Source organism: Diabrotica virgifera, chromosome 6 (genome assembly GCF_917563875.1).
Source record: "Diabrotica virgifera virgifera chromosome 6, PGI_DIABVI_V3a".
NCBI lineage: Eukaryota > Metazoa > Arthropoda > Insecta > Coleoptera > Chrysomelidae > Diabrotica > Diabrotica virgifera.
Window position 1 is genome coordinate 7,436,578 of NC_065448.1, and position 14,139 is coordinate 7,450,716.

The window sequence follows — 14,139 nt, forward strand, 5'->3', positions numbered from 1 at the left end:
ATATTTTGTTGACAAAATATTAAATAGGCATCTTATATTTATAAGATTTCAAAGTTTGATCAATGTATCATAAATACTTTGGTTATTATTGCGACCGTAAATTATTAATTAACAATTGAATTGTTGCTAAAATATTCGTTTAATTTTCACCGGCTTCTGAAACTATAATCTAAACCAAGAAATCTTTTATATCACCGAGTTATTTAACTATTGGTAAATATTTTCTTATCTAAAACTTTATTTGAAATTTAAAGATTTTGTTGGGAAAACCCGCATTTTCCGAGGAAACTTTTCGTCGGAGCAGATCGGTAAAAACATGTCTTTATGCAGAATTTAATTTCGGTGAATTTTTATTAGGGTGTTTTTGGTGTAGAGTTACAATGTTCGGAGCTATGGAGTAAAAATTGAAAAAAACACGATTTGGGGGCGCCATTTTGTTAATAAAAAAAGTAGCACACTATCTGCGGACTTTTCATACCTATATTATTAATGTATATAATCATAAGCTTCGATTTCAGCAATAAAATTGTTGGTAAATAACTTTTCCCAAAAATGGCCTATTCTCCGATAATCAGCCCAGACTAACAGGTGTTAATAGGTTTTATATATACTAATAGTCCAGCAAGCCACTGCGCATCCGCTAGGAAAAATATTCTAATTCGGATTTTTTGCACAATCTTACTCAAAAATGACCCCTTTTAACAAATTCGCATGTTGCCAGGACCAAAAGGTGGTCAAAAAATTTTTAAACGTTTTTTTTTGTTTTTTTCCTAAAATTATTTTTTTTGCATTGAAAAAAGTTTTTTTAGGTTTTTTGGATCATTCCAAACAGAAAAGGTCTTTAGTGACTTTTCTCTAAAAATGATAGTTTTTGACATATAAGCGATTAAAAATTGAAAAATTGCGAAATCGGCCATTTTTAACCCTCAAAAACTATGTGAAAAAGTAAAAATTTTAATGTTGCCAAGGTAGGGTGATATTCTTTAAACATCGATCAATGAAATCCCGAAGAGTATTTTGCAATACAATATTCAAAACTCCTTTGTTTTTTAATTGCTAATCAAGCGTGCGCGACACTACTTTCCACGCGACAGTATGATGCAAATGAAAGGAAAAAATTCGTTATTTCGTAAACCTGCGACTTTAAGGAAAAATCCCGAAACCGGTCGATTTTTATTTTTAAGTTATGATATTGTGGCATATATGGTATACTAGTGACGTCATCCGTATGGGCGTGATGACGTAATCGATGATTTTTTTAAATGAGAATAGGGGTCGTGTGGTAGCTCACTTGAAATGTTCTTCAATTCTCTATTCAGTAATGTAAACATTTACATAATTATTTATACAGGGTGTCCTTCTACTTTTTTTTGTCAAATACTTTAATTTAATAAAAAAATTTTGGACACCCTGTATAAATAATTATGTAAATGTTTATATTACTGAATAGCGAATTGAAGAATCTTTCAAATGAGCTAGCACTCTACCCCTATTCTCATTTCAAAAAATCGTCAATTACGTCACCACGTCCAGATGGATGACGTCACTAGTATACCATATATGCCACAATATCATAACTTAAAAATAAAAATCGACCCGTTTCGGGATTTTTCCTTAAAGTCACCGGTTTACGAAATAACGAATTTATTCCTTTCATTTGCACCATACTGTCGGTGGAAAATAGTGTCGCGCACGCTTGATTAGCAATTAAAAAACAAAGGAGTTTTGGATATTGTATTGCAAAAAACTCTTCGGGATTTCATCAATCGATATTTAAAGAATATCTACCTGCCTTGGCAACATTCAAATTTTCAGTTTTTCACGTAGTTTTTGAGGGTTCAAAATGGCCGATTTCGCAATTTTTCAATTTTTAATCGCTTATATGTCAAAAACTATCATTTTTAGAGAAAAGTCACTAAAGACCTTTTCTGTTTGGAATGTTCCAAAAAACCTAAAAAAAACTTTTTTTCATGCAAAAAAAATAATTGTAGGAAAAAAACAAAAAAAAAACGTTTAGAAAATTTTTGACCACCTTTTGGTCCTGGCAACATGCAAATTTGTTAAAAGGAGTCCTTTTTGAGTAAGATTGTGCAAAAAATCCGAATTAGAATATTTTTCCTAGCGGATGCGCAGTGGCTTTCTGGACTATAAGGATTTCCACAGTTTTTACTATGTTCCTTCACTCAACCGTTCTTTCCAGTTCTTTCTGTTTTGCTAGTCTCCTTCCTACAGATTTTTTTTCCATTGCTTCGTGCACTTCTTCTCTAAAAGATCTTCTGGTTTGCCTCTCTTCCTTCTTTCTATCGGGCTCTATTCTGTTACTTTATTTATCAAACGATTCTGGTCTGCTCCTTCTGACATGTCCGTACCAGGTTAATCTGTTCTGTTCTATGTAGTCTATTATATCTGAGTTCATTCTCATTATTTTCTTAATCTCTATGTTATTTATTCTATCTCTTTTTTGTTACTCTATGCGTACGTAGACTCTATTTTGCTATTATTGAAAGCTCTTTTATGCTCTGCTATACGTTTGTTAGAAGTTCTACCAATTTGACCGATGTAAGTTTTTGGGCAGTCACCGAAGATTTATGCAAATTTCAAGAAGATATATTTAAGATGTAATCATTGGATTTGTAATATTATGGTTTAAAACATCTACGGTGACAATTAATTGTATTCAATGTTGTGGAAATGTTTAAAAAGTTTTCAGTATTTTATTGTTGGATAAGATGAACTTATTAATAAAAGAGGTGTTCATATTGGTAATAGTATATTGTCAAAATATATACATTCATAAATATAAGTGAATAGTTACAATGAAAAAGTAAAAGTATTAAAATATTGCACATAGTTTACAGATCACACTTTACTTGAAGATCAGTGAATTCGATTTTTCGAATTATATTTCACACGTTTTACTCAAAAATCATCTGCAGGGTGTTTCTATATTTGATGGACATTACTCTACCCCAGGTAACTTTCGTTAGTTGATTTTTCTCTATTTTTATACACTGCGCGTCAGAGAAAACGGGCCACCCACAAAATGGACCATTTTTGATGTCTCGTATTTCCTAAACCTCTTGTCAGATTTAAGTGATTTTTAATATATTATAGCCTTATTGTTTAACAATATCGCTGTAATAATATTGTTGCTAGACAGGTAAATTGTCATTGTATACCGGGTGTACCAATCCAATTGTATTTTTTCTCAAAGTTCGCATCACCCTGTGGAATATTCTAGCATTTATAAAATACTGAAATTAAAACCCAACTATAGCCTCAGGTTTTCATTCTGTTTTTGATTCATTCTCATAAAAAAGTTAGGTACTTTAACAACTGGCTGTGTTCGCTATCAGTACAGGGTGTTTCTAAATAGGTGCGACAAACTTTTAGGGGTAATTCTGCATGAAAAAATAATGACCGTTTGCTTTATAAACATATATCCGCAAATGTTTCGTTTCCGAGATACGAGATGATAATTTTTTTCTTACAAACTAACGATATATTTATTGCTTTAAAACCTGTTAAGATATGCAAATGAAATTTAGTAGGTTTTAAGAGGTAGTTATTTTTTGACATACAATTAAGAATTAAGATCTACGTAGAAGAGAATGGAGTAGAAGCTCCAACCATAGAGGAAGTTTTCGAAGCCATTAAGGCCCAGAAAAACAATAAAGCTCCGGGAGTTGATGAAATACCAGCAGAACTATATAAGGTAGGTGGCGACCACCTAGCAAGTCACATCCACGCGCTCATCAGAGACGTATGGCAAGAAGAGAAAATACCCGACGACTGGAAGAAAAGTATAGTATGCCCGATCTATAAACAAGGAGACAAACTCCAGTGCAAAAACTACCGTGGAATCTCTCTACTATGTACAGCATATAAAGTCCTCACGTATATTATAAACCAGCGGCTCCAACCACTAGCAGAAAATATTATTGGAGAGTATCAGACGGGCTTCCGACGGGGAAGATCGACACTGGATCAAATATTCACAGTAAAACAGATCTTGAGCAAAGCATGGGAACACGATATTGATGTTCACAACGTGTTTGTAGACTTCAAACAGGCATACGACTCAGTCAAAAGGAACAAACTATACTATATATTGGCTGAATTGGCAATACCACACAAGTTAATAAGACTCATTAAAGCCACAATGTATGAAACTCAGGCATGTGTACGAATACAAAACCACCGGACAGACTTTTTTAACATTTCGCAGGGACTAAAACAGGGAGATGGGCTGGCCCCAACATTGTTTAACCTGGCACTGGAGTATGCGGTTAGGCAAATGCAAACTGGACGAGGAAATCTACTGACCAACCGAACGGTTCAACTGGCCGCTTATGCTGATGATATTAATATTATGAGTAGAACATCAACAGGAGCACAGGAAACATATGCAGAGTTAAAAACACAAACAAAAATGCTAGGTCTGGAAATTAACACAGAAAAAACAAAAATAATGACTCAGACGAGAAGAAATATAGTCCCAGAAAACATTATACATGAAGATGACATTGAAACGGTTGAAAAGTTTACATACCTGGGAGTAGAAATATATGCCGACGGATCAGAAGATGGAGAAATAAGGAAGAGAATAACGCAGGCAAACAGAGCTTATTTTGCCCTCTCCCATATATTTCGGTCAAAAAGTGTCCACCGAAATACAAAGATGAGAATCTATAAAACCTTAATTCGACCAATAACATGCTATGGCAGTGAAGTCTGGGTGCTGAAAGAAACATCCAAAAACAAACTCGACACATTCGAAAGGAAAGTACTTAGGAGAATACTAGGACCTGTGAGGGAAAACGGAATCTTCAGAAGTCGATACAACAACGAGCTTTATCAACTTTATAAGGAAACGCCCCTGTCAGACTTCATTAGATTACAAAGATTGCAATGGGCCGGACATGTGATAAGAATGGGAGAGGATAGGCTACCAAAACGAGCACTGAATGCTAGAATGCAAGGAAAGAGACCGGTTGGGAAGCCACGAAAGCGCTGGGAAGACACAGTAAACAGCGACGCACAAGCCCTTTTAGGAGTCCGTGTATGGAGAAGAGCAGCCACAGACAGGCAAGGGTGGAGGCAAAAAATAAAGGAGGCCAAGGCTCAATTTGGGCTGTAGTGCCGTAGAAGAAGAATAATTAAGAATTTTATATTCATCATGACTTGATCTCAATACGAAAAAAAAAGTACATGGTAGTCAGTAAGCGCGAAATTTTAAATACACAGCTTTTGGTTAACCAACAACTAATTGACAGGGTCGACAGCTACACATACCTTGGTACCAACATAAACAGCCAGTGGGACCACGCAAGTGAAATAAAACAACGCATAGGAAAAGCGAGATCAGCGTTCATAATGATGAAGATGCTATGTATTTTCTATGTTATTATACGGATAGAGGCCTGGACACGTTCCGAGGCTTCTTTAAGAAAACTCGAGGCATTCGAGATGTGGTGTTACAGGCGCATTTTGAGAATTTCGTGGGTGGATCGTGTGACTAATGTTAAGGTTCTACGTAGAATAGACAAGGAATGCGAGATTATTAACACAATCAAAAAGCGCAAACTAGAATATCTTGGTCATGATATGAGGAATGAACAGAGATATGGCTTGTTGCAACTCATTCTTCAAGGCAAGGTATTTGGAAAGAGAGGACCAGGGAGAAGTAGAATATCTTGGCTTCAAAACCTTTAATACATCGACAACCGGACTGTTCAGAATAGCAGCAAGTAAAGTTAGGATAGCCATGCTGATCGCCAACATCCGGAACGAATAGGCACCTTAAGAAGAAGATATTCATATATGGTGCACATAAGGCTCATATTACCCGTATGCACCCCAAGGATGAATATAAAATTCTTAATTGAATGTCAAACAAGCTGAAAATGCGAGCATTATAATAACGAAAACTTGGTTTATATACGTATTTAAATTCATAATATAGAAAATTGCTATTACGGAAAGCTGTTTATAATTAAAAATTATGTTTTAATGTGCAAGTATATCATTCTAATTTACATGTTGTGAACTATAAAGATACTTTACTCGAAATTCATATTTTTTTACATACCTCGTATAAAATTAATAAAATTTGATTCATGATGGTTGCATCATAAATCTTAGACCAAGAAGAGATTTTTATGAAGAATAACTTTTCTTCGTCAAATTAAAAATACAAGAGTTATAAATGAAAATGATGTTGGTATCCATAATTTGAGAAAATTCGTCAAATATTTTTTTCCATTAAAAGGATGTAATTTCATATATCAGAACATACTTTTTTATTCCAAACCACATTTTAAATAACAATTTTCCAATATTGTGAAATAAATAATACCTACATACATGATAAAGATACTTTTTACTGATGAACTTTACTTGGATCTACAGACCGAGCGAGTCTCGTAAATTCCACGGCTTTGCGCCACGCTTCACGCAACCGTATTTGCGTACTTGTGTTTCGAGTTGTGTGGTCGTGCGCTGGTCGAGTGGAGTTATAATTTACCAAATTTAAATATAATCGTTTCTACTGATTCATTATTAATATAGTATAATATGTATTTATTGCTTTCAAAATATACTCAAATTGTATTTTTATACATTTTTTTTCTCTGATTCTGGCTTTGGTTTAGAACTAGAACCTTTAGCCACGTAATTGTATAACTTATCACTAAGTCAGGGGAGTAATGTGTAGTGTGTGTGTTGAGTAAGTGTCTTGTTACTTTGCAAAGTCGATGTCATTGTCTTTGCAAAGAGACGCTAATTGTTTCCGAACGTCTGCGGTCCCTCCGGTGAGTACCAATCCCACAAGGACAGAAACTATTTTTCATTTATTAATTTATAATAAATTTATTTTTATACATTTATTATTTTATATAATAATTAAATTCACTATAAAATGTCATTTATATTTTATTAATAGCTAAATAATTTAAAAGTTAGTTTGACATTCACGAAGTGTCAAACTCAAATTTAACTCTATGGTAAATAATAACATTTGCCTACTTCCTAATCAAAGATTTCAGCTGACGTTTAGTGCGTGGTAGGAAATAACCGGGTTGTGACGTCACATTTTAGATTTTGAGGTCGATTATCTCGAAGATGGTTAGAGATATCGAAATGCCGTTTTCAGATTTGGATTCAGAAGACAAAACTACATAAGACTCCATCGATACATCTGCTCTAAGTATTTCAGGAGCGGCAACGCAATAACACACAGACTTTTGCAAATTTATAAACGAAAAGATTTCGTTGAAAATACGCAATAACTACCTTTTAAAATGTACCAAATTTCATTTGCACATCTCAACCGGTTTAGAGCAATATATAAATCGTTAGTTTGTAAGAAAAAAATTCAACATCCCGTATCTCGGAAACGAAGCCACAGTATATAGAGGTTCCACAGTAAAATCACTCTTCTGTCGGCGTTTTGATCTCAGGAAGTAACACCGGCAGTACGCAATTGGTAATTCACCAGTGGTGGATGCGGGTTTTCCCTGTTAAAAGCCGTACGTTTCTATGCGAATAGCAATGCGAGAGTGGGACAAAAGCGACTGCTAACATTGCGCGGTCGCCATGCCTGACTACAGATTTTACTTCCAATTTTTCGGAGAGTGGTTCTACTGTCCCTCTTTATACTGTGACAAAGCATTTGCGAATATATGTTTATAAAGCAAACGGTCGTTATTTTTTCATGGAGAATTACCCCTAAAAGTTTGTCGCACTTATTTAGAAACACTCTGTATTGATAAATAGCATGACTAGTTGTTAAAGTACCTAACTTTTTCTATTATCCAACACAAGAGAATGAATCAAAAAATAGAATGTTAAGAAAACCTGAGGCTATAGTTGGGTTTTAATTTCAGTATTTTATATATGCTATAATATTCCACAGGATGTGCTGAACTTTAAAAAAAATCACATTTTGATTGGTACACGCGGTATACAATGAAAATTTACTTGTCTAGCGACAATATTATTACATGAATATTGTTAAAGAATAAGGCTATAAGATATTAAAAAAATCACTTAAATCGGACAAGAGGTTTAGGAAATTCGAGACATCAAAAATGACTCATTTTGTGGATGACTGGTTTTCTTTGACGCGCAGTGTATTTTTAAATTAATTAAAGGGTTAAGTTGCTCCGATGGTATGGATGGAACAAACTTTCCTGTTATAACCTAAGACCGGTTTTTCACTCTGCAATAATCGGTTTTTCCAGATTTTTGTCCCGGTTATAACCGGTTTTTTCTTTTAAAGGTAATAACTGGTGAAAAACCGAATAATTTACCTCTGAAAAAAATAATCACTTCAGAAAAATGAGGAAATTTTTTGCACCCGTGCGGACAAAGGAGAAATCTTAAGCTGACTGAAACCGAAAGCGATTTGACAACACTGACCTGACGACTGATTTCTATGTTCGATCCCAATGGCTAGTTCCAAATACCAATTCCCCTTTCCACCACAGTACCCAATACACGCCAACACCGTTTTTATATCGATTGATTACTTCGGTATCGATATATTATTTCGATAGTATCGATATCGATAATATTTATATCGATTCGAATAGAGTATCACAAACTAAAGTGCAATGTAAATGTAACATGTAACACCTATTATTGGGTATTCGCTCCCAGCGTTAACAAAGTGTCAAAGCAAAATCGACCGACCTGCTCATGGTGGCGGTTTTTTGAAATTTTATAAGGACGCTTTGTGTATGTTTAAATGAGACATTTAAAAAAATGTCGTGTCACTCTAGTGATATTATGTATTAATACAAACAGAAAATAAAAACGCACTATAAATTCTTCACTTTCCAATATTGATTATCAGTTTGATTTTGTATGCATAACCTCACTATCGCAGTTTATGTCAATAAATATTTATTAACGAAAAAGAAAATATTTTGTTGCACTATAAATTACAGTATAAATTAATAACTAATGAATTCTAACAATTGTATTCGGTTATTATCACTACAAAATAAAATATTCAAGTTTAACAAAATAATCCCATAAGACTCAATGTTAAAACGTCCTTACAAAATCTGACAGCGTATCACGTGACTGTACGTAGAGGGGAGACGCACGGAGCCAATTGGCTATTGATTTAAAAAAATCGAGCACCTGTTTTTGGAATTACCGGTATTTTACCAGTTATAACCGCCAGGTTAAACCGTAAGTAAAAAGACAGGTATAACCGAAAACCGATGTTTTTCCAGCAGTCACAAATCCTAGTTAAAAACCAGTTGAGCCAATTTAAAAACACTTTTAAACTAATTTTTTAGGACGAAAATTTTTAAACATGAGTGTAGAAAATCGGTTCAGCTCTAAACCCCGGAGACCTTAAATGTCTACTTAATGACGCTGCTTTACTGCCCGATTCGTTTGACGGTTGAACTGATAATAATTGATGATGCTACATGTTGATTGTTTGAAGTGAATCGAAGAAATGTTACAGGCTTTACTGTTCGAATTGACTCGAGAGAATGCATTTAAAAGCACATCTTGACTGGTTGAATTGAGTCGAAAGAATGATTCTAATGTACACTCTTTTTTGCGACAAGATGAATTGGGTCATAGCCCACGCGACTATTAAACAAAGGTTTTTATTTAGTCATCAAATTAATATGCAATTGCCCAAAAATATTGTTTACGACTTGCAATAAGTGAACTAAATTAGAAACCCGCACATGTAATTATACAATAACAAATTGCGTTCATGTGATATACGGGGTGATAAAATATTGTTTAATATCGAATATGAAAATTGAATGTTTGAGATTAAACATATTGCCCGGCGAAAAAACTAGCTCCAAACAAGACGACAGTAAAGCAGCCACAATAAAATGATGATAAGATATTTATAACATAACAATAATTTAATGTTATGTGTGATGTGAAGACAATAGTCTTTGAACAACTCATTAATCCTCAAACTGCAACACCTCATGTAATAATATCAAAATTAAATCTGAATCAGAATTTAAATCAAGACAAAGTTCAGTTAGGGAAAAGGTATGCTTCATCCGGCTCGAAGGACCATGTATGATCTCCGACTCAGCTCTAGGATCTGTCGCTCTTAGTGAAACACCAAATTAAAGATGGTACTTTATTTCTCTAACTACACTCTCTACCCGGTAGACCTTAAATGTCTACTTAGTGACACTGCTTTACTGGCCGATTCGTTTGATGATTGAATTGATAATCATTTGAGACTACATGTTGATTGTTTGAAGTGAATCGAAGGAATTCTAAAGGCACATCTTTACTGTTCGAATTGACTCGACTGAATGTATTTAAAAGCACATCTTGACTCGTTGGATTGACTCGTAAGAATGATTCTAATGTATACTCTTTATTAGCGGCAAGATGAATTGGGTCAACCCACGCGTTTGACAAAGGATTTTATTTAGTCAGAAAACTTAATATGCAATTGCCCGAATTATTGTTTACGATTTGCAATTAGTTAACGAAATTAGTAGCCCGCACTGTGTAAATATAATAACAAATTGCGTTCATGGGATATGCGGGGTGATAAATATATACTGTTTAATGCGGATATGAATGATGAATATTTGAGATTAAACAATGAGCTAATTTTAGAAATAATGAATCAATGTCGAGCTATACTCCACAATTGATCCATTAAGAGATTCAGATTGTAATTATGTATTGATAAAGTCTGGAGTAGAGCTTTGTCAGTTGAATATAGTCAAAATTCTTATATAAATAACAACGTATTTTTAAGGTTAAGTTAGGTTAGATTTTATTTTGAAATTTATTCAGAAAACTAATATTAACACTAAACTAAACAATCACATTGTGAAATAACTCAAACAACATATTTACCAACAGTTAATCGAGAATAGCTGCAAAAGACAACATTTTAGACCCTGTATAATATAACATTAACAATAATCTCAAATAAATCGATTTGAGCGTTACAATTGCATTAAATATGTGGACGAAATATCTCTATGAGTGGAATGGGTTGCATTTTAGAATCTAATGATATTACGGAATGTTTAAATGTGTCAAACTACTTAACAACTAGTGCACTTCCAGCAGAAAAGAATTCACTGTTATAATTTCCAACCATCATCAAAGAATGAGTTAGTGCACAAGTATTTGATCTACAAAACTAAAGTTTCGCACTCGTGCGCATTAAAAATCAGATGTTCTTACTTATAATGTTTTAAACCGGTTCAAAACTGATTGTAGAGCGTTTTAAAACTACCGTATTGGTCTGAAGCTCGACCATATAAATGTCACGCTGGCGGTGACGACAATGAATAGGCAAACGGCTGAATGAGATGTACCTACTGGAAGTGGAGTATTAGACAAGGAGAAAACGGCGGGTTCGTTGGAAAAAATATTCCCATGAGATTTTTTTGCATAATCACATTCGTGAGACATCCCAGAATAAGGTTCAAAAAGTCGCCCACGTGAAAAGTGGTCCAAATTTTTTTAACAATTTTTTTAATCTAATTGCAAAAATCAATATTTTCGGACAGAACAGATTTTTTTTAGGTTTTTTGCACCATTCTGGATAAAAAAGGTCTCTTAAAATTTTTCGTTAAAGATCGTTTTCGAGTTATAAGCAATTTGAAATTGAAAAAAATGAAAATGGCCATTTTCAAGGCTTAATAACTCGGTTAAAATTATTATTATGAAAGTCAGAAAGTGACTAAATCAAAATGTAAAGCCCTCCACCTACGAGATCCTAAAGGAATATTTGTCATTATTTTATTACTAAGCTGATATTTTTATTAAGTAATAATAATGAGCACCATGCACGTATTAGGCGGCCGTCAATGGTGAGTGCGAGAGAGATGCCATTGCGACAGTCAATGGTGCATCTTACTCGCACTCACATTTACAGCCGCGGCAATACGATCTTACCGCTCATTGTTAATAACTAAAAATAACAGCTTAGTAATAATTTAATGACACAAATTTCTTCAGGATCATGTAGGGGGACTTTAAACTTTAATTTAGTCACTTTCTGACTTTCATAATAATAATTTTTAACTGAGTTATTAAGTCTAAAAAATGGCCATTTTCGCGTTTTTCAAATTTTAAATTGCATATAACTCGAAAACGATCAACTCTAGAGAACAATTACAAAAGACCTTTTTTCCAGAATGGTCCAAAAAAATTGTCCGGGCCAAAAACATTGATTTCTGCAATTTGTTTAAAAAAATTCTTTAAAAAAATTTGGACCACTTTTCGCGTGGGCGACTTCTTGAACCTTATTCTGGGGTGTCTCACGAATGTGATTATGCAAAAAAATCTTATGGGAATATTTTTGCCAACGAACCCGCCGTTTTCGCCTTGTCTATATACACAAATTTTACAGAAGGGCCAAAGAAAAACCATTTTAAGGATCGTATGTGCCTATAGAATGACTCTAAGGGTAGCCCGACAAGTTATAGCCCGGGTACCACCAATAAACCTGCAGGTGAAAGAGGGAGTCAAAACACACGGCAAAAGTAATCAAGAGAAGACAGAATAAAGACCAGAAACCATCACAAAATGGTAGGAAGAATGGATAAACTAGCGGAGGGCTGTATGAAGAAGGACTCTGATCTTGATCGTAGTGGATCTTTCTGAAGATCGTGAACTTTCTAAAATTTTCCCGTCGGCGCAGAGGCAGACGGAGAAAGTATTTGGAGAGAAAGAGATGGATGAACTCCGGGACTCGATTACGTGATTTTTAACGTAGTTTGCATGTCAAAGTTTCTTCAAGCTTACATCAAGAGGACAAGTCTATTAAAATATTTTCATTGAAGTCATTTCAAATTTTGACAAACTGTACCGGGATTTTTGGTAAAATTATGACTCTGTGAATTCTTTTCCTGTTTTCTGTTGGATTTAATACCTGTTACTAATTTCTGAAATTGTAAACGGTTGTAGAATCTCAAAACTGGACAAAATTTCTATTCAAGTACGATGAAACTTTCGAAATATTTTAATGAATAATGATTACAACTGGACTCTGAAAATCACAAATTTACGTGAACCGAAACGTCGAAACTTTTAATTTTGTATCACACTTAAAGCAGCACGTGAGGTGAATGTATGTAAACGATTCGTCTTCTCTTTTCGTGTGCCCTTTTGGGCGTAGTGTCTGACACTAAGCTTGTATTTTTACGTGCTTTGACAACTTCGTTTTGATTCTGGGATTCTTCAGGCAAGGTTTTTCTCCCATCAGATGATTGCTCCAGGAGTTCTCCTCCATTTCGAAGTTGTCGTGGCATAGAGGGCAACGGTTACAGCTCTCTGCTAACTCTGCAACAAAACAAAAGATTTCTTTGTACAGTCGAACCCGTTTATTAAAATACCGGATATAGAAATAACTTGGTTTAAGGAATAGAAATTTCAGGTAACAAAACGTTTCCACTTATTCCTTAATAAATTTATCCGTTTATAGGAATACGTTTTAATAAAATAATACCACTTAACAGAATATTTTTCAGGTAAACGAATACCTTTTTATGTACAATTTCTTAAAAATTTAAATGATGTCTGGTTTTTTGGGTTTGTAAGGTAATAAATACTTTATTACTAATGTATAAACATTTTCAATTTCTTTGCAACACGAAAATGCAGCAGCTGCATAATACGTTAAATCGGAGAGTGCAGGAAGAGTCTATACCGGTTTCGGAGGTTTTTTCCTCCTCATCAGTAGTCCCATATCCTCTTCTCTCAGATTCTTCCACGTACCACACTTTGGCCCTTTCCGAATTGCAAAGAAAGAAATGTCACGGATGAACTAGGGCCATCTACCGAAAAACAAAGTAAGTTATCAATCGAAGTAGCACAGAAAACGACAATAAATATCGTTCCCATACCACCAGATTGGCAACAGGTGGAATACTTTCTTTGGTTACAACGTTGCGAGATTTTCAAAAATTATAAATCATACAGGATGCCGAGGAAATTAAGATGAGAGAATTTTAAATAATTCACAACCCATCTGCTCAGCGTGGTAAAAGTTCCAACAAGAAAGATTCCTTAGTACTCAACAAAAGAGTAAATGAATTAAAATGTATAAATATTTTCAGTTTCTTATGGGACAACTGATGAGGAGGAAAAAACCTCCGAAACCGG

At 34.3% G+C, this 14,139-nt stretch overlaps 1 protein-coding gene across 1 annotated transcript in view; it reads right to left on the reverse strand.

Annotated features, from left to right (window-relative positions):
- Positions 1–2,753: 2,753 nt before the first annotated feature.
- LOC114349452 (centrosomal protein of 104 kDa) overlaps positions 2,754–14,139 on the reverse strand; it is a 44,781-nt gene continuing 33,395 nt past the window's right edge. The window contains exon 13 of the mRNA XM_028299833.2: positions 2,754–13,317. Coding sequence (XP_028155634.1) covers positions 13,163–13,317 — 155 coding nt within the window. The 3' untranslated portion in view covers positions 2,754–13,162. The remainder of the gene's footprint in view (positions 13,318–14,139) is intronic.